The sequence below is a fragment of the Anomaloglossus baeobatrachus genome, chromosome 2, assembly GCF_048569485.1.
Source record: "Anomaloglossus baeobatrachus isolate aAnoBae1 chromosome 2, aAnoBae1.hap1, whole genome shotgun sequence".
In the NCBI taxonomy this organism is placed as follows: domain Eukaryota; kingdom Metazoa; phylum Chordata; class Amphibia; order Anura; family Aromobatidae; genus Anomaloglossus; species Anomaloglossus baeobatrachus.
Genome location: NC_134354.1, coordinates 457,169,941 through 457,197,400, shown reverse-complemented (window position 1 = coordinate 457,197,400; position 27,460 = coordinate 457,169,941). Strand labels below are relative to the sequence as shown.

The following is a 27,460-nucleotide window of genomic DNA, read 5'->3' as shown; positions in this document are numbered from 1 at the left end:
TAACAGCAATGGACGTGGTCCCTTCACTAAGCTAAAAGCCAAAAGTGTCAGGATGCCCCCGCAGGGTGATACCACCAATATTGATTTGTTTTTGAACCTTGTAGAGAGGGACCTCAAAAAGATCCCCCGTAGAAATGATGGTGTTGATCGTAACCTTGCTGATGATGAGTTTTTGGCACTGCAAGAACTTGAAAAGAATGAGAATATAATAATAAAACCCTCTGACAAGGGTGGGAATCTCGTGATTCTGAGCCATGATAGGTATCTAGAGATGTGTCATCGTGTATTGAAAGATAGACGTACTTATGAAGTACTTTCCTCCAATCCTCTGGATGGTTATAGAAATTCCCTACTCACGATACTTGAAGAAGCAAGGAATAGTGGCCTGTTGAGCAACAATGAATTTGATTTTTTGAAACCTGTTTGCCCAGTCATGCCAACCTTCTATACCTTGCCAAAGGTTCATAAGGGGCTGGAGTTGCTGAAGGGCCGTCCCATCGTGTCGGGTGTGGATTCATTCACGCAAAACAGTGGCATTTACATTGATGAGGTTTTACGTCCCTTTGTCACTTCACTTCCATCATATACACATGACACAGCCGACCTATTAGGGAAGCTGGATGGTATTATGGTTGGAGAGGACGTCCTTCTGGCTTCAATTGACGTGGAAGCTTTATATAGCAACATACCTCACACTTTAGGATAGAAAGCAATCGAATACTATCTAAATACAAGAACTAGGGAACACCGAGATCACAATCGATTCCTGTTGGAGCTACTGGATTTCTTATTACATCATAAACTCTTTAAATTCGACGGTAAGTACTTCCACCAGCTCAGGGGGACAGCTATGGGAAGCCCTTGTGCTCCCTCGTATGCTAACCTCTTCCTGGGCTGGTGGGAAGAAACCGTCGTCTTTATGGATGGGGACCATTGGTGGCAGCCACACATTTTGTTGTGGTCAAGATATATAGACGACGTATTTGTCTTATGGTCAGGGTCCAGTGCTTCATTTGTGAGGTTTGTAGAGTTGCTCAATACGAATGAATTAAATCTTCATTTCACCTTTGAGGCTGATACAAAAGAACTGCCCTTTTTGGATGTGATTATCAAGAAGGAGCCAGACGGAGTCCTCTCCAGCAGCACTTATCGCAAACCCACCTCAACTAATAATCTCTTGAGGTGGGACAGTCATCACCCCTTCCCTTTAAGGAATGGCATTCCCAAAGGTCAATACCTTCGGCAAAGACGGAACTGCTCAACTATGGAGACGTATCAGTCTCAGGCAAGGGATATGACCAAACGTTTTGTAGATAGAGGCTACTCCCCTAAAGTATTACATCAGGCTAGGGACCATGCTGAAAGGCAGGATAGAACGGTGCTTTTACATGGTTGTGGCAGAAAAAGGAGGGAGGAGGAAGACATCACTAGACTGATAGGTACATTTGACTGCCAGAGCGAGCGGGTTCGCAGAGTGCTTTTTAAGCATTGGCACATTCTTACTCTGGATCCCGATATTAAGCACATGATCTCACAGAGACCAAGTATCACGTACAGGAAAGGGAGGTCCCTTAGGGACAGATTAGTCCATAGTTGTTATACCAGACCAAAACCCCCCGGTACGTGGCTAGATAGAGGCATATGTGGTTTTTACAGGTGTGGAGACTGTTCATATTGCAACTCCATGAGACCGACGAAGTCCGCTAGAAGCTCAAAAAATGGGAGAGAATTCTTCTTAAGGTCCTTTGCTAACTGCAAAACGATGGGATTGATATATGTGGCCACATGCACTTGTCCCATGGACTATGTGGGTAAGACAAAGAGGGAGTTGCGAAGGAGGGTTGGAGAACACCTCGGTGACATACGGAACAAACAAGACACCCCCCCTGGGGAGGCATATGAACTCTCAACATGGGGGCAATATTCATGAAGTAAAATTTCAGGTACTAGAGGTGGTGAAGAATAATCCCAGAGGTGGCGATCACGATAAGACTCTGTTGAGAAAGGAGTGTGAATGGATCTTCAGAATGGAGTCTGTGCAGCCTGGAGGTCTAAATGAGCAGATTTCATATGCCTGTTTTCTCTGACTCATGGAGTTGATTCTGGGGATCCCTGGGGTTGGTTGGCCTGAATCCCGTAATAGGGAGGTAACATTGTTATGTTGCACATGTTCATATGTGTATTAGATTTAGATTGGTGCTGGAGTGGATGCCCCGCCCCTCTGCTTGTCTGCTCCCTCCCCTTCTCCCGATCCCGGTGTGCGCCCCAATTCTGCCTGTCCCTCATCTTTAGATATCCCTTCCCATCCAATGGTGCTCTCTCGATGGATTTTTGCAGGGGTGATATCGTGTCATATGTTCACCAATGTAATACTTGGGATGTCATATGCATAACCTAAATGTGTACACAGGATCATAAATGAATCTATATCTTGAGAGTAAATAGATGCCCGTTAGACTCTGGGGGTAATATTTCTCCCCTGCCTCCCCACTGATAAGTTATAGCTAGCGTCCCATAGTGGGAGTGGTTGAGGGTGTCATCTTTCATGGGGCGGGTTTGTTGATGTTGTTCCCCGCCTATGCATCCGGCCGCATGTACCGGTGTGACGCTACTTCCGGTTATCGGTCTTTAGCGTCACTTCCGGTTACCGTTCTCTGACGTCACTTCCGGTTCCGCTTGGCGATCTGACGGTGGAACGCAAGCGGCGTCATACTATGGAACGCATCGGGGGGGGCGTTCCCGGAGATGTCCAGCTATTGTATATGATTCCATACTTAGGGGGAGTTTTTTTGAATGGGGCAGAACATGTGGTTTATCGATGTGGTGATCATGTGCCCTTGCGAACGCCCGCATTGTATACATTGGTGAAGGAATCACAACATCTGATTAGGGACTCTATTGTAACATCACAGTATGATGGCATAGATTGCCGTGTTGGGCGGCGGGCCTGGGCGTGGGGAGAGGGGTCGGGCTGATTGGCTGGGGATGGGGGCGGTTCACTACCAGCAGGGTTCAAAAGGAGAACTAAGTGCATCGGTTCTCTCCCCCTTATCCTGACATTATGCTGTCCTGAAACCGGTTGGCAAGCCTTGCATCAAGCCTCCTGATGATCCGTGTCCGGAGAAACGCGTTGAGGCAGAACTGGGGCAATTCTGGGACCCACACATGAACCCTCTTCACATGATAAGTGTTTGATGTATTTATTTGACTAACCTCAATGATCATAGTTGGTTGTTCTTGGTCAACTGCACCAGGTATGCGCTGATTTATTTTGTATATGAGCAAACCGGCCGTCTACATCAGTCAGCATTGGAGGCCAAGGTGTGTTTATAAATATGTGTATTGTATTGCACTAAACACCATTAAGCTCCTGAGTGTGCATACCAAGGGGTAATTTTGGGCATCTAATGTATGCACCTGCTATGTATATCGCTTTGTGGGGTCGTACAGGACTATGCACTTAGTGTATTTAATATCGGTAGTCTGTACTATTACCCCAGGATCACCAATGACATTGGAGGTGGTATGAACCTGGTGTTCATGTGTGGTTGTCCCAATCTTTCTGTCCACTGAAGTATGAGTGTACCCTGTTTATGACCCTTGACTTCATCTGTTTTTCACCACCTTTTTGAGGGCTATTTGAGGGATATTACAGGGTCAGCCACCGCCGAGTGGGGGCGCCATTTTCGTAGCTATCAGGGTGCCGACCCCCGCGGTAGGTAGTGGACAGGAGGGAGGGCCATCATAAAGGGTAAGCATCTACCTTCTTCCCTCTTTATTTTCTTCAATATTTGCACAAAGGTTGTGGATTTTAATAAGTATCAATAAAATTTGTAATTTTTAAGGGTTATATGTTTTTTTACACAATACCCACCCTCGTTTCTATATTAGTTTGACTTTAGTTTTAACAAATTTTTTCTAATTTTTTTTTAATTTCTTTATCACCAGGGGATTTTCCATTTTTAGTTTTCTTTTTTTCCTCTCTTAAGCCTTTTTCACCCATCTGTGTCTCCAGTACGTGTGATGTCCTGTCCAAGCGTACCGGAGACACTGACACATGTAGACCCCTTAAAATCACTGGGCTTGTGCACACACTCAGGTTTTGACATGGACCATGTGTCTGTGTGCTCCACAGGGCGACATGTCTATTTTCTGCTGGCAGCCCGGGTATCACACAGAGCACACAATTATGTGCGCTCTGTGTGACATGTACCAGAGAAAACACAAGTAAGAATTTTTATTCTTTCCTATCTTTGCCGCTGTCCGACGCTGCTGTCTTTACCTCTGCTGTTACTTCCCGCTCATTATGCTCATTGCATTTTCACTGCACTCACCGTGGACCCAGAAGTGACAGCAGCACAAGAGACAGCAGCATCGAGACAGGTAAGTATACACATTTATGCTGTCCGTGTGCTATCCGAATGTCACATGGACAGCACATGTAGAACAGACACACACACACACACGCATATGCACCTTCACCGCTGACTATACAAAACATTTTCACACATCCGTGCAAAAGGTTTTTGCATGGATGTGTGAAGGAGGCCTTAAAAGAGCCATAACCTTTTTATTTTTCCTTCAATATAGCCACATGAGGGCTTGTTTCTTGCTAGACAAGTTATAATTTTTAATGATGTCATTCATTCTGCCACATGTTGTAATAAAAAAAGGGAAAGAAAACTCCAAGTGCGGCAAACATGCAAAAGAAATGCTACACGATTGTTTGGAGGAGGGGGTGTTGTTTACCGTGTTCACTATTTCACTATATAGAAAAACTGACATGGCAGTATTATTCCTCAGGTCAGTGTGACTTCTAGATAGCAAACATGTATAGTTAGAGGAGTTTTTATTTAAATGGTAAAAAAAATGTAGAAAGTTATCAAAAAAAAAGAATTTAGTTTTTGTCGCCATTTCTGAGACCTATAGCGCTAGAATTTTTTGGGATCTGGGGTTGAGTGATGCTTATTTTTTTGACGTTTTAGACCATTTTTGGGTAGATGCGACCTTTGGATCACATCTTATTGCATTTTATTGCAATGTGGTGGCAAACAAAATATGGTAATCTTTCATTTTGATTTTCTTTTCATTACGCCCCTTACCAATCAGGTTAATTTATTTTATATTTTGATAGATCGGGCTTTTTTTTATTTTATTTTCATTGTTTTGTTTTCAATTGGGCAAAATGGTTGTGACTGATATTTTTTTAATCTTTTTTTAATTGTTTTTTACTAGTCCCCTTAGGGAACTTGAAGCTGATACATTTCGATCTCTTCTGCTATACGGAGCGAGCGGTGCTGAAATGCTGATCTCCTGTGAATGCCAGCTGAACAAGGTTATGACAGTGACAGGGGTCATCAGTTCATCTACGGCTGTCATGACAACTCATCGGCATACCATGATCAAGGCACCGGGCCACCGATGGAGACTGGGAGTGGCGCACTCCTCTCTGGTGCACCTTTAATCGCGCTGTCAAAAATTGACAGTGGGATTTAACTGGTTAACACGAACAGGTGACTCCACCCCGTGTCTGTTAATCCTGCTTTACATGTTACGATTCTGCATACGATATCGTATGCGATCATAACCACCCCCATCGTATGTGCGGCTTGTTCAATTTGTTGAATGTGCCGCACAAACGAGTAACCCCCCGTCACATGTACTTACCCGTCCATACGACCTCGCTGTGGGCGGTGAACGTCCACTTCCTGGAATGGCAGGGACATTCCCGCCCACCTCCTTCCTTCCGCATTACCAGCCGGGAGCCGCGGGACGCAGGTAAGATCTGTTCATCGTTCCCGGGGTGTCACAGACTGCGATCTGTGCTACCCCCGGTACGATGAACAATCTGACGTTCAATTCATGAGGAATGAACGACGTGCGTGCGATGAATGCTTTACCATTCAATCGCAATCACACGTACCTGTTACACACTGCAATGTACGTTACGATGCCGGATGTGCGTCACTTACGACGTGACCCCGCCGACACATTGTAAGATACATTGCAGTGTGTAAAGCGGGCTTTAAAGTTGCACATGTCAGCTGAATATTTGAAACTAGAAGGTGGCCCGATTCTACGCATCGGGTATTCTAGAATTTACGTATTGTGTAGTTCATGTATGATTTTTGTTATATATATATATAGATGTTGTTGTGTGTAGTTACCAAGTGTTTGTGTAGGGCGCTGTACATGTTCTGGGTGTTGTCTGGGTGTGATGGGGGGTGAGAGCGGTGTTGTTTGTGTGTTGCGTTGTTTGTGGAGCGCTGTGTGTCTGTAGCGTTGTGTGCGTGTTGCACGGTTTGTGTGTGTGTGGTGTGTTATGGGGGGAGGTATGTTTTGTGCAATGTGTGTGTTGTGCGGTATGTGCGTATATTTGTGTGTGCAGCGTTGTCTGTGTGTGGGTGTCTGTGTAGGGCAGTTGTTTGTGGTTCCCAGTGTGTGTGTGTGGTGTGTTGTGCAGTGCGCGCGCGTGTGTGTGTTGGGGGGAGGTGTGCACTTCCCATCGTGCTCCATCCCCCATGCAGCGCACTCCCCATCGTGCTCCATCCCCTATGCTGCGCACCCCCATCGTGCTCCATCTCCCATCCTGCGCACTCCCAAACGTGCTCCATCCGCCATGCAGCGCACTCCCCATCGTGCTCCATCTCCCTTCCTGCGCACTCCCAAACGTGCTCCATCCTCCATGCAGCGCACTCCCCATCGTGCTCCATCCCCCATGCTGCGAAACCCAAACGTGCTCCATCCGCCATGCTGCGCACTCCCCATCGTGCTCCATCCCCCATGCTGCGCACTCCCAAACGTGCTCCATCCCCCATGCTGCGCACTCCCAAACGTGCTCCATCCGCCATGCTGCGCACTCCCCATTGTGCTCCATCTCCCATGCTGCGCACTCCCAAATGTGCTCCATCCGCCATGCTGCGCACTCCCAAACGTGCTCCATCCGCCATGCTGCGCACTCCCAAACGTGCTCCATCCGCCATACTCCGCACTCCCCATCGTGCTCCATCCCCCATGCAGCGCACTCCCGATCGTGCGCCATCCCCTATGCTGCGCACCCCCCATCGTGCTCCATCTCCCATGCTGCGCACTCCCAAACGTGCTCCATCCGCCATGCTGCGCCAGCATCAGCCTCTCTACCCGCAGCATCAGCCTCTCTGCCCGCAGCATCAGCCTCTCTGCCCGCAGCATCAGCCCCTCTGTCCCCAGCATCAGCCTCTCTGTCCCCAGCATCAGCCTCTCTGTCCCCAGCATCAGCCTCTCTGTCCCAAGCATCAGCCTCTCTGTCCCCAGCATCAGCCTCTCTGTCCCCAGCATCAGCCTCTCTGTCCCCAGCATCAGCCACTCTGTCCCAAGCATCAGCCTCTCTGTCCCCAGCATCAGCCTCTGTCCCCAGCATCAGCCTCTCTGTCCCCAGCATCAGCCTCTCTGTCCCCAGCATCAGCCTCTCCATCCCAGCCTTCCCCAGGATCAGCCTCTCTCATCCCAGCATCAGCCTCTCTGTCCCCAGCATCAGCCTCTCTGTCCCCAGCATCAGCCTCTCTGTCCCCAGCATATGCCTCTCTGTCCCCAGCATCAGCCTCTCTGTCCCCAGCATCAGCCTCTCTGTCCCCAGCATCAGCCTCTCTGTCCCCAGAATCAGCCTCTCTCATCCCAGCATCAGCCTCTCTCATCCCAGCATCAGCCTCTCTGTCCCCAGCATCAGCCTCCCCATCCCAGCCTTCCCCAGGATCAGCCTCTCTCCTCCCAGCCTCCTCCAGCACGCCATGCTCCTCTGCCGACACTCACAGATCCGATCGCATACACTCACACACACCCGATCGCATACACTCACGTACACACACATTGACGATATTGCACATACGCGCTCATACTCACAACATCCGGAGATACCACATGCTTCTGGCCATGTGATCCTCCGGCAGGTCCTGGAAGGTCACAACAGCACAGTATCGAGGCCGAGAAGCAAGCGATATCGCCGGATGCTGTGAGTGTGTGGATGCGATGTGTGTGTGAGGTGTGTGTGAGGTGTTTGTGAGAGTGAGTGTGATCTGATGTGTGTGTATGTGTGTGTGTGTGCTATTATGTGTGTGCGTGTGGATCTTCCGCCGCTGCAGGACCTTGATGTGCTGGTAACTATGCTAGCATGGTTACCAGCTGGTAACTATGCTAGCATGGTTACCAACGTATCCCGTCCCCCGCTCGCACGGGAGCCCACACCAGCATAGGGCGGCAAGGCCAGCAATGCGAGGGTAAGTGTCGGCTGGGTTGGCGGCGTACGCTGATGTGGGCTCCCGTTGGGGGGTGGGGGGGAGTACAGTACTCACCTGGGAGTCGTGGCCGTGACCGTGTCAGTTCGGGGAATGCGCGGGGGGGGCGGGGCCAGAGCTAGCGTGCATTGCGTGAGGGGGCGGGGCGTGGCATGGCCGAGTTGCCAATGCCTGCAGGGTGCCGGGGCGAGACGCCAATCTGTGGGGGGGGGCGGAGCCTGGGCGAGCGGCTGGCCAATCCGTGTGGAGGCGCAGCCTGGGCGAGCGGCCAATCCGTGTGGGGGGGCGGGGCCACGGCGACCAATCAGCTTTGTGTCACCGTAAGGACACAATGTCACCGTAAGGACACAATTTTGGAGCATGACAGACAGACAGACAGACAGAATAAGGCAATTATATATATAGATTCGCATTAAAGGGACAGAAACAACCTTGGATGTACCTGTATGTCCAAGGTCAAGAAGCGGTTAATGTATTTGTTTGTCCCCTAAAGGCTGCTTTACACGCAAAGACATCGCTAACGAGATATCATTGGGGTCACAGAATTCGTGACGCACATTTGGCCTCGTTAGCGACGTTGTTGCGTTTGACACGTACGAGTGACTGCTAATGATCAAAAATACTCACCTAATCATAGATTGTTGACACGTCGTTCAAATCCCAAATATCATTGATGGTGTGGCACGCAGGTTGTTCGTCGTTCCTGAGGCAGCACACATCGCTACGCGTGACACCCCGGGAACAACGAACAACACCGTACCTGCGTCCTCCGGCAACGAGGTGGGCGTGACTTTCATGCAGCTGCTCTCTGCCCCTCCGCTTCTATTGGACGCCTACCTGTGACGTCGCTGTGACGCTGGACAAACCACCCCCTTAGAAAAGAGGCTGTTCGCCGGCCACAGGGACGTCGTTAGGAAGGTATGTGTGACGGGTACTAGCGATTTTATCCGCCACGGGCAGCGATTTGCCCGTGACGCACAAACGATGGGGGCGGGTGCGAATGCTAGCGACATCGCTAGCGATGTCGCAGCGTGTAAGGCCCCCTTTAGAGGACTTCAACCTGCAATCATCCAATTGGTTGCATTATATACAGCAATACCATAGTAGTGCTTCCCAATGCATTGTGGGACAGCTGAAAGGTGGTTAGAAAGGCATGCCCCCTATAGATGTGCTATAAATGCCACTATCACCGATTGGCAGCAGCATTTAACAGTTTAATAACTGCAGACGGAGCTCTGCTTCATGCACGGCTGTTATTGGTGGAATAATACCGCCATCATCTACCAGCAGAGATATGGGCTCAGTTTCTGAGCTTGCATTAAAGTTACAGAGCCAGTATTTGATGTTCTAATAAGTTTTTTCTTGCTACGGGAGTTAAAGTACTTAGGCTAGTTAAATATTGATGTGAAAAAACAAAAGGTTAATATTATTTAAGATGATATTTCATACACCATTCTGAACGAAATAACCCTAAAGTGAAATATGCTTCATTTTTTAAAAGTCCCCTTCTTAAATTAAGCACAACTCAATGTGTGCTCTAATTTGATTGCAGTCGGGTTCTCTGGCCCTCGGAAGCCTTTCTTCTCAATTCTGGCAATTTTTTTGAGAAGTGATGTGACTGGCAAAGAAAGGAAAACAGACATTGTTTGCACAGTTGTGTGCAAATAATGAGAATGTGATTATTTGCACCACTTTTTTACACCAGGAAATTGGAAGTGCTGGTAAAAGAAGTTGTGAAATGACATTTGTACATTTTTAATTAGTGGAGCTATCAGCATTTTATGTGAAGCATTAGATCTGCATTTTCAGTTTTAACTAATTTAAACAATTAGATTTGCATTTGAGGAATTATCTTGAGACATAATCAATTGAACACCTGGTATTCCCCATCAGAGAGAAGAACTCCATTAAGTTGGGGAGAATTATATCATTCAATTGTAGATAAAGAATGGAAAACATATGGGTGAATAGAAATAAATGCAGATGATGGAAGAGTAAGAATACTGTACTTATAAGAACGAAAAATGGAGCGCAATGTTAACTTCTGCATTTCCCTTACGGCCCACATCCTCTTCTCATCCATGTTTCCATTGCTTTACACGTTTACATGAATCTTCCACTTGATCTTCTAAGAATTCCACTATTTTCCACGGAATGCGTCATATGTCCACTGCAGTTCATACTCTCCAAAATTGTTCACCATATTGGTGACTTAAGGCTACTTTACACGCTGCGATATCGGTCCCGATATCGCTAGCGTGGGTACCCACCCCATCTGTTGTGCGACACGGGCAAATCACTGCCCGTGCCGCACAACATCGCGCAGACCCATCACACATACCTGCCCGGCGACGTCGCTGTGACCGGCGAACCGCCTCCTTTCTAAGGGGGCGGTCCGTGCGGCGTCACAGCGACGTCACTGAGCGGCCGCCCAATAGAAGCGGAGGGGCGGAGATGAGTGGCCGGAACATCCCGCCTACCTCTTTCCTTCCTCATAGCGGCCGGGAGGCAGGTAAGGAGAGGTTCCTCGTTCCTGCGGCATCACACATAGCGATGTGTGCTGCCGCAGGAGCGACGAACTATATCGTTACTGCTGCAGTAACGATAATCGAGAATGGACCCCCATGTCACCGATTAGCAATTTTGCACGTTTTTGCAACGATGCAAAATCGCTCATCGGTGCCACACGCAGCAACATCGCTAATGCGGCCGGATGTGCGTCACAAATTCCGTGACCCCAACAACTCCGCATTAGCGATGTCGCAGCGTGTAAAGCCCCCTTTAGGCCGATTTCACATATCCGGCTTTTCGCCGGTTTGACGGATGCGGCGCATGTCAGTACAGTGTATACAGTACACTGGCAGCGCAACAAGCGCCGGTCATGTGCTGTCATGTGACCGGAGCATGTGACCCGGAAGTTGCGGCGTTGCCATTGTACTGTATCATATTGTACTGGCGTGTGCCACATCCGTCAAACCGGCGAAAAGCCGGATATGTGAAACAGGCCTTAGAGGGTCTGACCAAGTTAAAATAAGCACTCCTGCTATAAAGGGGAGTGGTCTCAAATGGGAAAATATTTGCCAAAATTTTAGTGTCATATGAAACCAATTCATTTGTGGTACAAAGCTAGACAAAACTTTCAAAAAATGCTCCAATTTATCATCCAGCATTATCGTAGTATGTTCTTGCCATATTGTCAGAATGCTGTATAGTCTAAGGGTATGTGCCCATGATCAGGACTCGCTGCGTTCAGAACGCAGCGAGTCCTGACCTGCGGGGCCGCACGTCTCCTCTGCAGGAGAACGCAGGAGACCACAGCGGTCAGTACCCACAATCAGGGTTCAGTGCGCTGCGGTCTCTCGCTTATGTTCTTCCTACGGAGGACGCAGGCAATTCTACAGCAAACAATTGCCATTTTGCGGTCTGGAAAGACACTCTACAGGTCAGTGTTTGCTGTGGAAAAAATAAGCACAGTGGGCATAGGATTTCTATGAATCCCCTCCACTATTCTTGTACTGTATATCGCAGCGGTTAAGACGCAGCTGACGTATGCTGCATTCAAACTGCTGCAACTACTGATCATGGGCATGCACCCTAAGTGTACACTGTCTTGAAATCTGCTCCAATATGTCACATGAGTTGCTCTATTAATGCACATTTTTACAATGAAGATACATATGGTTGGGAAAGGTCAGAGGAGAGATTCATGATTCCTAAGTGATGAGATTCATTATCACAATTCAACACAGAAAAACTCAAAAACTCACCACGCTCATGTCTCCACTACCGCTATTAAGGTTGGATGTAACATTCTGTAGGCCCATCGGTCACAGCTGGGCAGCAATCAACAAGAGAAAAAGGAAAGTCTGATTGTGCAGTAAAAATAAGGTATTTTTATTTGTATTCCATTAAAGGTTGATCAACAGGATGGGATGGAAGATCATGTTGACATTCTTAGACTGTTGGTCTTAGTCGTAGGACTATAGCGGGCTTTACACGCTACGATATCGTTAATGAATTATCGTCGGGGTCATGTTGTTTGTGATGCACATCCAGCATCATTAACGATATCGCAGCGTGTGACACTTATGTGCGACCTAAAACTATCGCAAAAGCGGCAAAAATCGTTTGCTGGGGAGAGGTCGTCCTAAAACAAAAAATCGTTTTCTTCTAATTAGCGATGTTGTTCCTCGTTCCTGCGGCAGCACACATCGCTGTGTGTGACACCGCAGGAGCGAGGAACATCTCCTTACCTGTCTCTACCGGCTATGTAGAAGGAAGGGGGTGGGCGGGATGTTTACGTCCCGCTCATCTCCACCCCTCCGCTTTTATTGGACGGCTTTCGTGTGATGTCACTGTGGTGCCGCACGACCCACTCCCTTAGAAAGGAGGCGGATCGCCGTCCAGAGCGACGTCGCAGGACAGGTAATTCCGTGTGACGGGGGTAAGCGAGGTTGTGCTCGATTTACCCGTGTCGCACAACTGACGGGGGCGGGTACGATCGCTTGCGATCTCGCTAGCGAGATTGCAGCGTGTAAAGCCCGCTTAAGACCTACCAGTCGAAACGCATCAGCATCATCTTCCATCCCATATTGATGATCAACTAAATGGAATTCAAACAAAAACACTTTATTTTTATGGAACTATCGGACTTTCCTGTTTCTCTTGTTAATGAGATTCATAATGTTAATGTGTAAAGCCAGTAGGTCATCTTTGAAGATCCAAAGACATGTTAGAATCTGAACTGACTTTCTGTTGATTGTTCATTTGGTATGAACGCGGTGAGACAGAAGCCGATGCTGATTGGACGTGGGGCTCGTGTGATGTCACAACCCCAGCATCGGGAGCCGCAGCAGTGCTAGAAGTGTGCCGGTATGAGATATCAGTATAGCCTTTATTATTTTACATGGGGTAAACATGTGGAATCAAAAAGAGTTATCCTATTAGTAAACAACCCCTTTAATACTGATCTGATACTGAATACGCTCTCTAAGGACCCCTTCACACGTCCGTGAAAATCAAACACGTTTTTCACGGACATGTCAAAGGTGCGTATTGTCCTCCGTGTGCCGTTTTTATGGCACAACGTGTGTTCTCCGTGTGTTATCCATGATAACACAGGGAGAATCGGAACTTTCTGATCACCTGTCCCTGGTATTGCTGTCCGTGGTGCTGATCTTCGATCTCTGGTCCTGCTAACTCCCCGCTGCTGCTGCTTCCGGCCCGCAGTGGAGTGAATATTCAATGAGCATAATGAGCGTGGATCGGAAGTAAGTGACAGCAGAGGCAGAGACAGCAGTGCTGGAGAAGGTGAGTATAGAATTTTTTTTTTTACAAACACGTGTGTTTTCTCCGGTGCGTGTCACACGGATCACATCCGTGCGGTCCGTGTGCAGGCCGTGTAACACCCGTGATGCCGGAGAAAAACTGACATGTCTACGTGTGGAGCACATGGGCACATGTATGCTCCACACGTACACACGGTCCATAGCAAGACATGCACGTGTGCGCAGACCCATTGATTTTAATGGGTCTACATGTTCCCGTGTATCCATCACGTGAGGAAATGGACCAAACATGTACTGCAGACACGGACATGTGAAGGAGGCCTAAGGATCGGCCATCAATATAAAGTATCAGCTAACCCTTTTAAGCTGTGCTGTCATCTTAGCACAGCCATACATTTTTCATTTTTTTTCTTTTTTCATTTTTTTATGTGCACAAAAACATAGATATAAGTTTGATCATCTCCATTATAAAAATGTGACAAACAAAACGTGTTAATATTGCAGCAGTTTTCTTTACTACAGCCCATATTGCTGTTCAAATATCTTTTATGAGCTCCACTAACCATAATAATGTCACAAATACGTGACTTTCCGAAGAGGCAAAATAATCTGATCTTTCTTTGTTTTTCCTGAAGTACCACTAAGAAACCATCGCAGACCACTGGAAGCTGCTGAAGAACACTATTCTGCAAAGCATTTGGCTAATTTGTTTCAAGGGAAATCGAATCAGTTTAATGTGATTTCCCCTAATTGGTCCAGCAACACTAATGCACTAACAGTTGATTGTAAATAAAAGTAGAAAATATAGAGTAGCTGCGAATGGCTTTGTTTGGCGAGCAGATGTGAATTACCTTGCTTACTTGGACTATTTTATCTTTTTCCCTCTTGTATACACAGGCACAGGACTTTCTATGACTTTGTTGCTTCCATTATGTTTATCTGCATTCCTAGACTTTATTGTATGCCTCTTGTTATTTCTATCCTGTTAGTCTACTAAAACCCATTTTGGCATTGCAGCAACATATGCTAAAGCACTGGCTTTTGTTCAGAATCTTACAACATCTTTTTCATTTCTTTGTTTACTACACCAATTATAGGCCATTTTTACAGACATTTTGAAATGAAGAAAATGCAAAATGGCAAATAAAGGAGCAGAGAAAAGCTTCGGGAACCTCATGTATTATTAATTTTAAGAAAAACACATAGATCTTCTCAGGGACATTGTCTGGCAATACTGTATCTGTTCTATTTGTTGGCAACATCACTATAAAGTTTTACAAAAAGAAATAACTGTCTTTTATAGATGCGCATTAGACAGAATTGCCGCATCAGGTTTTCCTACAAAGAGTGACAAAAAAGTTCCTCAAACTATAAGCAGTAATAGTAATACCAGAAAAGAAGAACACTGAAGGCCAAAGGTCCATCTACATGGGCCGACTGGTGGCACAATACGTCCGCCAGTAAACTTTAACTGATGGATGGTGGTTTAAATGACAGACCTAAGGGGTACTTTGCACACTACGACATCGCAAGCCGATGCTTGCGATGCCGAGCGCGATAGTCCCCGCCCCCGTCGCAACAGCGATATCTTGTGATAGCTTCCGTAGCGAACATTATCGCTACGGCAGTGTCACACACACTCACCTGCCCTGCGACGTCGCTCCGGCCAGTGACCCGCCTCCTTCCTAAGGGGGCGGGCTGTGAGGCGTCACAGCAACATCACATGGCAGGCGGCCAATAGAAACGGAGGGGCGGAGATAAGCGTGACGTAAACATCCCGCCCACCTCCGTCCTTCCGCATAGTCGGCGTGAGCCGCGGTGACGCAGGTAAGCTGATGTTCCTCGCTCCTGTGGCTTATCATACAGTGATGTGTGCTGCCGCAGGTGAACGAGGAACATCATCGTACCGTCGCTGCAGCGAAATTATGAAAATGTCGGACACTACACCGATGATACGATTACGACGCTTTTGCGCTCGTTAATCGTATCAAAAAGGATTTACACACTACGATATCGACAGTGACGCCGGATGTGCGTCACTTTTGATTTGACCCCACCGACATCGCAGCTGCGATGTCGTAGTGTGCAAAGTACCCCTAAGTAATTGACGCGCATGATCTATAATAGAGTAGGCTGACATAGTTCTCAGCAATGCGAGTGCTTTTTACACAGGAAGATCCATAGCAAAGGATGATAATTAGGGATGATCGAATACCTCAAATATTCGGCTTCGCGAATATTTTCCGAATAGGTCGCCGCTATTTGACTATTCGCGAGTATTCGATGCGCAATGTAAGTCTACGAAAAACCCGAATAACAACTATTCAGAACTATTCAGGCTTCCCATAGACTTACATTGAGCATCGAATATTCGCATAGCGGCGACCTATTCGGAAAATATTCGCGAAGCCGAATATTTGAGGTATTCGATCATCCCTAATGATAATCTTTTGTGCTGAGCAAAGGATTGTTTCACTCATTTTGCTCATTCATAAGGTGATCTGCAACCTGTTTACATGCAAGATAAACATGAAAGGAGCATTTTTAACAATAATAATTTATTATTCTCTTTCACTGTAATACCCCTTAAATCAAGTATTCTGTTCCAATCACAATATTTTTTCACAGTGATCTCCACACTATAGTCTATTATGGTGAACTCTAGTGTAGAAAACCAATGTATAGTCCAGTGCAGCAATCTCTAATCTATAGTTTACTGCAGTACTCTTTAATGCTAATGTATCGTCTAGTAGATGGATCTTCATTTTGTAGTCTAGTGCATCCATCTCTAGTTTATTGTTCAGTGCAGTGATCTAGAATCTGTAACCTTGAGGAGGTCTAAATTGGGATAGAAACGCACAATACGGCAATTCTGTGAAAAGAAAAATAAAGGGGTGATAATGATGATAGTGCTCGACTGGGGGAAGTGTGTGAGGACACAATACCTATAAGAGGCTTAAGATCCACTTCTAAGGCAGGCGTCACACGAGACGAGCTATTGTGCGATGCATCATCGGGGTCACAGTTTTCGTGACGCACATCCGGCATCGTTTGCGACGTCATTTCATGTGACACCTCCGAGCGACGCTGAATTTGTCACAAATCGTGAGTCGTGTACATGTCGCTTATTTTTAAAGATTCATTTATTTTTCATGCCGCCGATTGTTCATCGTACCCGGGGCAGCACACATCGCTCAGTGTGACACCCCGGGAACGATGAACACAGCTTACCTGCATCCCGCGGCACCAGCCTGCTATGCGGAAGGAAGGAGGTGGGCAGGATGTTTACGTCCCGCTCATCTCAGCCCCTCCGCTTCTATTGGCCGGCGGCTGTGTGACTTCGCTGTGACGCCGAACGTCCTTCCCCCTTCAGGAAGAGGATGTTCGCCGCCCACAGCGAGGTCGCTCAGCAGGTAAGTACGTGTGACGGCGGTTTAACGACTTTGTGCTACACGGGCAGTGATTTGCCCGTGACGCACAAATGACGGGGTGGGTACGATCGCTCGTGCGATCGCGCGATAGATCGTACCGTGTGACGCCCGCATAAAACTTAACATGCACTTCTCTGCTATGGCTGTAAAAGAAATAATCCCAGATAGTAATTCACAATAATAGAAATATCACAATATATGGGCTGAGCTTGGGGGACTGCAGAAACCTCATTAGTAGAATTAAGGTTTTCAATAATGCCAATGCATTTTGGTTCTGAAACAACATGTTTCTCAAGGTACAAAAACATTTTTTTGTGCCTTAAGAAAAGTGCAGCTATGGCACATCCCATCTACTGGGATAGTTCCACTATTGTGAATTACAATTTGTAGTCATTAATCTTCAATGTATTGTCTAGTACAACAATATTCAATGTAAAGTCTAGCACTGTAATCTTGAATGCATTGTTTAATAAAGTGATAATAATAATAAAAATAATAATAATAATAATCTCGAGCCTATAGTCTAGCACTGTAATCTTCAATATATAGTCTAGAATAGTCCAGTGTAGCAGTCTCCAATTTACAGTCTAGTACTGTGATCTTCGATCATTAGTCTCCAATATGTATAGTCTACAGTAGTGAACTTCAATGTATAGTCTAGCAGTGATCTCTAATCTACAGTTTAGCACTATAATCTTGAGTATATAGTCTAGTACTAGGTATACTAGTACACTATATATCTAGTATATAATGATGTCCAATGTATAGTCTCATACTACATTGTAGTGATCTTCAAACATTAGTCTACCTCAGTTATATTCAATCTGTAATCTAGTGCAGTGATTTTATTCTTTTTATTTTTTGTATTTGAAAGCCCAAAGTTGTACTCGATACCCAAGTACACTTAAAAAAAAATAAAATGCCACAAAAAGAGTGCACAAGAATGCTGATCTACTTGAAACTCTATCCTACAGGATAAGTGTCACCAAAACCATTTCCCATCTCTCCAAGCCAGAAGACCACAGCGAGGGTCATGGACTACAAGCCTCCCCTAGATGAAGCTAAGGAAATGCCCAATCTTGCTCCCAGCATCTGCCCTGGCTGCCACCAAGGCGAGGACTGGGAGGCATTTACTGTCAGCTCCTCTCCTGAACGAGCGGAGTCAGGGTTTATGGGGGAGCGGAACCTATAGGCTACACACCCCTAGACCTGCCAATAGAGGAACCTATGAGGGAACCGCATCCAGACAAAATCATAGTGACAGGGTGGACATACGTGTAAAGGGTGACACACAGAGAAAACGATTATAAAAATAAAAAGTAAAGGTTTTAGGTCTCGGCTCCACTTGTAATTAATACAGACGAGCGCAATTTGGTAAACATTGGATTGCACTCGCACCAATGTTAATCAATCAGGCAGTGTCCATCTGCATGAGAAAAGAATTGCAGAATGCTGCGTTTAGCAGTGAGTCTTGGCTTACACGCACCCATACAGGTGTATGGGTGCATGTGAAACATCACATTGCACTCTGAAGTCATCAGAGTGCAGGGCGATATACGCAGAGACAGGCTGGGGAGAAGAGGGAGAAAATGCTCCCTCCCTCTTCTCCGCAGATGAGATCTGATCACAAGATTCGATCACAGTTGCATGACACTTGGCTGATTTTCGCAACCGAACCTGTGCCGAGGGTCATTAGCATATTACATCAGATGCTCTTGCATCGGAAGCAAAGCACAAGTGGAACCGAGCCCTTACAATGTTATACTGACAAATCTTCTACATAGAATTTAAAAATTCCCCATCCTTGCCAAAACGCCCCAAAAAAGGTGTGTGCATAAAAAAAGATATCTAATGTATAGTTTAGTACAGTAATGTTTAATGTATAGTATAACACAATAATCTCTAATGTATAGAGTATCACAGGGATCTAAGGGGTAAGGTTTTTCCTTGTGGAGAGTGACATGCCAGGTGTGGCATGCCAGTATGAGGAGACTTAAACACCTGCAATGATCCTCTGGGAAATTAAATATGCAATTTGTCTCTCCAGAGACAAAGAGGACTTGAACTCTAGCGCCACCTATTGGACGTAGCAATCCTGAAATTCAATATCGACCCTTTAAAAAGCCTTGCCATATGACTTAGGATAAAAAGTTAAACCAGTTTTTGGGTATTGTTCCTCATCATTGACCCTAATAGAAATATCCTGAGACACCGAATCTAGAAATTGAGATTCTAGTTTGGCTTTTTATTCTAAGTCATATGGCAAGGCTCATTAAAGGATCAATATTTCTAATAGGCTTGCTAGAGTTTAAAGGTACCGTCACACTAAGCAACATCGCTAGCAACATCACTGCTGAGCCACAACTTGCTAGCGATGTTGCTGTGTGTGACATCCAGCAACAACCCGGCCCCTGCTGTGAGGTCGTTGGTTGTTGCTGAATGTCCGGGACCATTTTTTAGTTGTTGCTCTCCCGCTGTGAAGCACACATCGCTGTGTGTGACAGCGACAGAGCAACAACTGAATATGCAGTGAGCAGGAAGCCGGCTTCTGCGGACGCTGGTAACCAATGTAAATATCGGGTAACCAAGAAGACCTTTCCTTGGTTACCCGATATTTACCTTCGTTACCAGCGTCTGCCGCTCTCACGCGGCGAGTGCCGGCTCCCTGCTCCCTGCACACATAGCCAGACTACACATTGGGTAATTAACCCGATGTGTACTCTGGCTAGGATTGCAGGGAGCCAGCGCTAAGCGGTGTGCGTTGGTAACCAAGGTAAATATCGGGTTGGTTACCCGATATTTACCTTAGTTACCAAGCACAGCATCGCTTCTACGCGTCGCTGCTGGCTGGGGGCTGGTCACTGGTTCCTTGTGAGATCTGCCTGTGTGACAGCTCACCAGCAACCCGTGTATCGACGCTCCAGCGATCACTGCCAGGTCAGATTGCTGGTGGGATCGCTTGAGCATTGCTTAGTGTGACATTTCACCAGCGACCTCCTAGCAACTTACCAGCAATCCCTATCAGGTTGTATCGTTGTTGGGATCGCTGGTAAGTTGTTTAGTGTGACTGGGCCTTAAGTCTTCTTCCTCTCTGAAGAGACAATTTGCATAGCGTAGCACAGTAATCTTCAATGTCTATAGTCTATAGCCATGATCTTCAATGTATAGTCTAGCATAGTGATGTCTAAGGGGTGCTTCACACACAGCGAGATCGCTACTGAGATCGCTGCTGAGTCACGTTTTTTGTGACCTCATTAGCGATCTCACTGTGTGTGACACTGAGCAGAGATCTGGCCCCTGCTGTAAGATCGCTGCTCGTTACACACAGCCCTGGTTCGTTTTTTAATTGCTGCTCTCCCGCTGATAAGCACACATCGCTGTGTGTGACAGCGAGAGAGCAACAATCCTGAATGTGAAGGGAGCAGGAGCCGGCGTCTGACAGCCTGCGGTAAGCTGTAACCAAGGTAAACATCGGGTAACCAAGGTGGTTACCCGATATTTACCTTCGTTACCAGCCTCCGCAGCTCTCACGCTGCCAGTGCCGGCTCCTGCTCCCTGAACACAAGCTAAGCGGTGTGGGCTGGTAACTAATGTAAACATCGGGTAACCATACCCGATGTTTACCTTAGTTACCAGTGTCCGCAGCTTCCAGACGCCGGCTCCGTGCAAGCGCAGCGTCGCTTGCACGTCGCTGCTGGCTGGGGGCTGGTCACTGGTCGCTGGTGAGATCTGCCTGTTTGACAGCTCACCAGCGACCATGTAGCGATGCAGCAGCGATCCTGACCAGGTCAGATCGCTGGTCGGATCGCTGCTGCATCGCTAAAGTGTGAAGGTACCCTTAGACACAGTCTAGCAGTGATCTTCAATTTATAGTTTAGTACTGTAATCTCAAATCTATATAGTCCAGCACATAATCTCCATTGTATAGTCTACAAGAGATCTCCAGTCTATAGTCTAGCCTAGGGATCTGCAATGTGTATAGTTTAAATTAATGATCTTGAATATGTTTCTCTTGCTTTTGCAAAACTAAAACTTTTCACAAGAAGTTGTAGTTTTAAAACATCTGGAGAGAGGCTGTCAATGTAAAATGAACAAATCTGCCGAAATTCAATTAACCAGATATGCTCAAATTCAGCTAGGAAATTTGATTTGTGTCAAGTTTCATAGCTGCAAATCAAATTGCTGGTAAACGCCAATTATTATGTCATGAGGTCTCTCCAGACCCCAGAGTATAGTAAATAGAAGGGTTAAAAAACCAAGCAAAATAGAAAATCTACTCTCAAAACCTCACCTTAAATTGATTTGCTCATTTCTACTAATCACAGCACTCTGCAGTTCCCCTGCAGAGAAAATTATGTTGGTGAGTATAGTTTCAACATACACTCAATTTGAGCAAGTTGGACAATTCCCCTAAGGTGGCCCACTTTCTGGTGCTTCCGGTAATGTAATGCTATAGAAATTGAGCTGGTGTTTAATAATAATAATAATAATAATAATAATAATAATAATAATACAGCTGAAAATTCCATAGACAGCTTTTGAGATATATAATATATATAGAAATATACAATACTGTATAGTAGAAAGGATGAGAAGTTCTGCATACGCCCTATTTAATGGATATTATCAATTCGAGCATTTTTAAAGTCAAGGGTTAAATGTTTGTGTCTGAAACTTCTATAATGCTTTTATTATTGACGCTATGTTCTTATACTTGTATTTTATGGCAGGTCGGTACGTGACAGTGATGACGATGATGATGAAGAAGATAAAAGGTTAAACCGGGGTTGCACTCTTCAGTATCAGCATGCCACTCTACAAGTCTTTACCCAATTCCATACAACTTCTTCAGAAGGCACTGACCAAGTTATCACAATGTTGGGCCCAAATTGGCTCGTGGAAGTTACAGATCTGGTAAATGATTTCATGCAGGTAGAAGACCCAAAGATTGCAGAAATGGTTGATAGTAATACATTGGCTGGAAAGGAGCCCGGAACAACAATTTTCAAAGTGAGTGTTTATAAGTGAGGTTTGCCTCGCTATGTTCCATTATATATGAATTTTATACCCTGCTATTTTTATGTTACAGCTTGTAAGAATGGTTTAGTAATAGAATATATTTTTTATTATCTTTTCCCCTTCCTCCGTGGAAATAATGTGTATTGGGATACGACCTGTATCTGACATTGCAATCTAAAATCTTTTATATTCTTTGTCATATTATATGACTTCACATTTTCCTTTCATTCTTCTATGTTGTTCAGATTCAAGCATTTGAAAGCTAGAAAACAATTGAAGGGTATTTGTACTCAATGTCTTTTAGATGCTGGCATACTGGCAGAGGTTTTTCTGGTAAAAGACAGTGCCCATGTTTTTCCTGAAACATATATTTTTATGTCTTAATAAACGTCTTTTTCTTCAGGCCACCGAGATTTTTTGTTTTTTCAAAATTGTGTACACTAGTAGTGAGCCACCAAAGGAATAGACTGGTTACATCTTTTAATCGCATTTAGGCTTTGAAAATATGAAGGGAATAAAAAAAGAAATTTTAAATATTTTTGTATATGTCCTTTATTTCTGGCACTTTAGAGCACTTTTTAGGTGGGCACCAAGCAGAATTTGTCTGAAAAAGGCATTGTGTGCCACTAGAATAAGGTTTTGAACAGTATTACAAAAACCGTTGATGCTTTGAACCTAACAGTGCCATATCTGTCCACATTTCTGTTGAAATTAATGGAATAAAGGAATAAAGTTGTAATATTAGACAACCCATATGTAGCTTTGCCTCTATAAGTCTGACATACACTTTAGATATCAACTGAACAATGAATTAGCCAATCGTTAGGCCTGCAGTTATCACGCTCTACTCCCCCATACATAGGAGTGTTAGCTGGTTGATCATTTCTGCATTCTCTATAACAGAGCTGCTGCCAGACTCTTCCTCTAGCAGCTTTTTTCTTAGGCTGGAGTAATACTGTGTGTGACTCGCATAAGGATCGTATCGCACTACTCACACCAGCCGCCGGCTCTCACAACAGGAGCGGGTCAGCTGCATAGAAATACATACATCTGACTTGCTCCTGTCAGGAGATCTAACAGCCCGATCCAGGCAATGTGATGCGATCCACGCGTGAGTCCCACGCAAGTGTGATTCCAGCCTTAGAGAGCAAAAAGATCAACAGTACAAAACCTACCATGCAGGATCCTTAACTCCCCTGTTAATCTTCTGATGGTGGCCACCATACACATTAAACTGTTGATATCGAGTCTAATATTTAAGGGGAGCCTATCAAATTCAGCCATATTTTTCTAATATTTTACAACCATTTTTCACATATAAATAAAATTAGCGCTAATTTCATATCAATAACTTTTATTTGTAGATAAAATACATATTCCTCTAGTTGCAACAAGTGCCACTACTTTATCAAACCTTTCCATCTGAAAATAAAAAAGCTTTTAAATCATGCCAACTCCATAACCTTCAGAACAGAAGGCAGTGGCATACCAGAATTAATCATATGATCCCCTTGTATTCATTGCATATTCAACAATGGCAACAATCCAATAAATAAATTAATCTTTATTCACCTTTGCTTTACACAAGCAATGTTCAGATGTACACAGTGTGCGGGGTCTTAACCCCAACAAACCCGGTCAAATGCCGGGGCCCTGGGCTGCCGGGGTTGCCCACTGGCAGTGGCAGGACAAGTCACCGCTACTCAGGGAGGCCCGGTGCCCTCACCATCGCTGGCCTCCCCCCGCTGAGGATCGCACTTTCAATTGTATTGGCATCGCAGTTGCCGATACAAGTGAAAGCAATAAATGATGAGATGGAGTGGCACGCTGCCTCTCATCATTCTCCCTCTGTGTCTGTAGGCTCTTTGACAGCTCAGCAGCAGAGCGCGGTGACGTCAACACTGCGCGCCTGTAGTGAGGTCAGAGCGAGCGACAGTAATGGACACGCTGAGGAGACCGATCAGTGGGGGAATGAGGAGAAGTATGTATTAAATTACTGTGGCCAGACAACTATGGGGGCTGTATACTACATGAAGGTGCCTAATACTATCTGGGTCTGCATTGTGCGATATACAGGCTGTATACTACGTGAGGGTGCCTAATGCTATCTGGGTCTGCACTGTGCTATATACAGGCTGTATACTACATGAAGGTGCCTAATGCTATCTGGGTCTGCACTGTGCTATATACGGGCTGTATACTACATGAAGGTGCCTAATGCTATCTGTGTCTGCATTGTGCGATATACAGGCTGTATACTACATGAAGGTGCCTAATGCTATCTAGGTCTGCACTGTGCTATATACGGGCTGTATACTACATGAAGGTGCCGAATGCTATCTGAGTCTACATTGTGCTATATGGGGGCTGTATACTACATGAGGGTGCCTAATACGATATGGGTCTGCAATGTGCTATATGTGGGCTGCTTAATGTTATATGGGGGCTGCTTAATGTTACATAGGGGTTGCATAGTGCCATATGGGGGTTGCATAGTGCCATATGGGGATTGCATAGTGCCATATGGGGGCTGCATAGTGCAATATGGGGGCTGCATAGTGCAATATGGGGGCTGCATAGTGCAATATGGGGGCTGCATAATGCAATATGGGGGCTTCATAACACTATATGGAGGAATATGTGGGCTGCGTACTACTATACCCCCAGAGTTGTATGTCCCCTCCACCCCAGTGCTGTATACCCCCTAAAAGCTGTGTGTCCCCCCACCCCAGTGCTGTATACCCCCCAGAGTTGTATGTCACCCCCCACCCCAGAGCTGTATACCCCAGAGCTGCATGTCACCCTCCACCTCAGAGCTGTTTGTCCCTCTACCTCAGAGGCACTGCCCCCCTCCAGAGCTGTATGACCCACTCTGGATCTGTATGCCCCCCCATTGCTGTATACCCCTTTTCTCAGTAATATGTATGCCCCCCAGTAATGTGTATGTCCCCAGCCTCTCTTGTGATGTATATACAGCAGTGTCAGTGTGCTCTATGTGTGGCCATGTCTGTTAGTGACGGCCATCAATCAGCGTGGCTCAAACACATGCCCAGGAGGAGCTGGATGGAGACAAGTGGGGGATGTGAATGGGGCTGTTGCTGGCTTCCCAATATTAGAAATATCTCTAATGTGTCTGTGTGTGCATGTATGATGTGTATCTATGTATGTCAGTGTACATGACTGTGTCTAGATTTATGTCTATTTATATGTGTTTTTGTGAACTTCTCTTTAAATATATATGTGTACATATGCCTGTATGTGTATGTGACAGTCACAACACCTATAGCAGCATGTAACACCAAGTCCCGGCAGCGGTCCCCATGAGGCAGATAACAGAGAGTAGTAGAGAATGGGTTTCACAGCCGCGCCAAAAGACTACTGGATTCTTCTCAGATTAATGTTTCTTTTATTTCATAACAGGTCAAGTCTACGCGTTTCAGGAGAACACAGCTCCCTTCTTCAGGACAAACCAGCAAATGATTTGATGATTCTTTGCTGGTTTGTCCTGAAGAAGGGAGCTGTGTTCTCCTGAAACACGTAGACTTGACCTGTTATGAAATAAAAGAAACATTAATCTGAGAAGAATCCAGTAGTCTTTTGGCGCGGCTGTGAAACCCATTCTCTACTACTCTCTGTATGTGTATGTATCTGTGCATGTCTACGTGTGGATGGGGCCCACTGAGACTCTTTCACCCAGGGCCCACAAAAACCTGGAGCCACCCCTGGGTGTAGCAATATTTTGTTTTGGCAGTTTTGCTTTTTCCTCCTTTTCTTCCAAGAGCCATAACATTTTTTTTTTAGAATTCTGTTGAAATAGCTGTATGAGGGCTTGTTTTTTGGTAACATGAGATATATCATTTGATTGATTGTATTATATAATGTACTGAAAAAGAATAAAAAAGTATTTCAATTAAGGTACAATAGAGAAATGTTGAAAAAAACCCCCACTATTCTGCCATTGTTACTTTTTAGGTTTCATTTTTTTTACTATTCATTTTGCATTAAAATTAACACGGCAACATGATTTTTCAGGTCAGTATGATTACAAAAAAAATTGAATAGATTTTTATTATGTTATTTGTAAAACCCCTTCACCCCCAGTCTGTTTTCACATTTCTGACAAGGCCAATATTTTTCAATTCTGACCAGTGTCACTTTATGAGGTAATAACTCTGGATTTCATCAACTATAAATGACTTAATAAAAACATATTTAATTGGTGGAGGAAGGTTGAGCTAGATGGACCTAGATCTTTTTTCAACCTATGTAACTGATCCCAGTGATTCTGACACTGTCTGTTCGGGACATTTTGTACTTCATGTTAGTGGTAAACTTAGAATAATGCTTTTTGTAAAAAATATTGGAAATTTGGAAAAATTTTAAAAATTTGGCAACTTTCAAAAGTTTAATTTTTGTGTCCTTAAACGATGGAGTTATGTCATACAAAATAGTTAATAAATAACATTTACCACATGCCTACTTCACATCAGTACTATTTTTTAAAGATTTTTTTTCTGTTAGGAAGTTAGAAGGGTTAATTTTAAGTTTATCAGCAATTTCTCATTTTCCAACAAAATTTACAAACTATTTTTTGGGGGACCACATCACATTTGAAGTGACTTTGCGAAGTCTAGGTGGCAGAAAATACTCAAAAGTGACACTATTCTAAAAACTGAACTGCTCAAACGACTCAAAACCACATTCAAGAAGTTTAATAACGCTTCAGATGTTTCACATGCGTTAAAGCAATGTGAAAAGAGAAATGAAAATTGTACTTTTTTTCCACAATTTTAATTTTTGCGCCAAATTTTTGGGGAACAAGGGAGACATAGAAAATGCACCATAGAGTTTTCTATGCAATTTCTCCTAAATATGCTTATATCCCATATATGGTGGAAAACTACTGTTTGGGCACACAGCAGGACTTGAAAGAGAAAAGCACAATTGGTTGAAATCATGTCATGTCCTATCTGCAGAGACCCTTATGTGCCTAAGCACAGTTACAAAAACACAAGTGACCCCATTTTTGAAACTACATTCTTCAAGGATTTTATCTAGATGTGTGTGAGCACCTTAAGCCCCCAGGTGCTTCACAGAATTTTAAAATGTTGAGCCATGAAATTAAAAAAATAATTTTTCCCACAAAAATGTTGCTTCAGCCCCAAATTTTTATTTCAAAACGGTAACAGGAGAAAAATCACAATACAATTTGATATGTACTTTCTCCTGAATATGCCGATCCCCCATATGTGGTGTCAAATTACTGTTTGGGCACATGGCAGGGCTTGGAAGGAAAAGAGCACCATTTGACTTTTTGAATGCAAAATTGCCTGGAAACTGTTCCAGACGCCATGTCATGCTTGCATAACTCCTGATGTGCTTATACAGTAGAAACTTCCCAAAAGTGACCCCAAGTTGGAAACTACACCCCTCAACGAATTTATCTACATGT

At 45.1% G+C, this 27,460-nt stretch overlaps 1 protein-coding gene across 1 annotated transcript in view; it reads left to right on the top strand.

Moving 5' to 3' along the window:
• TMEM132E (transmembrane protein 132E) overlaps nt 1-27,460 on the top strand; it is an 839,391-nt gene that overhangs the window by 786,497 nt on the left and 25,434 nt on the right. Inside the window, exon 8 of the mRNA XM_075336321.1 lies at nt 21,720-21,999. Coding sequence (XP_075192436.1) covers nt 21,720-21,999 — 280 coding nt within the window. The remainder of the gene's footprint in view (nt 1-21,719; nt 22,000-27,460) is intronic.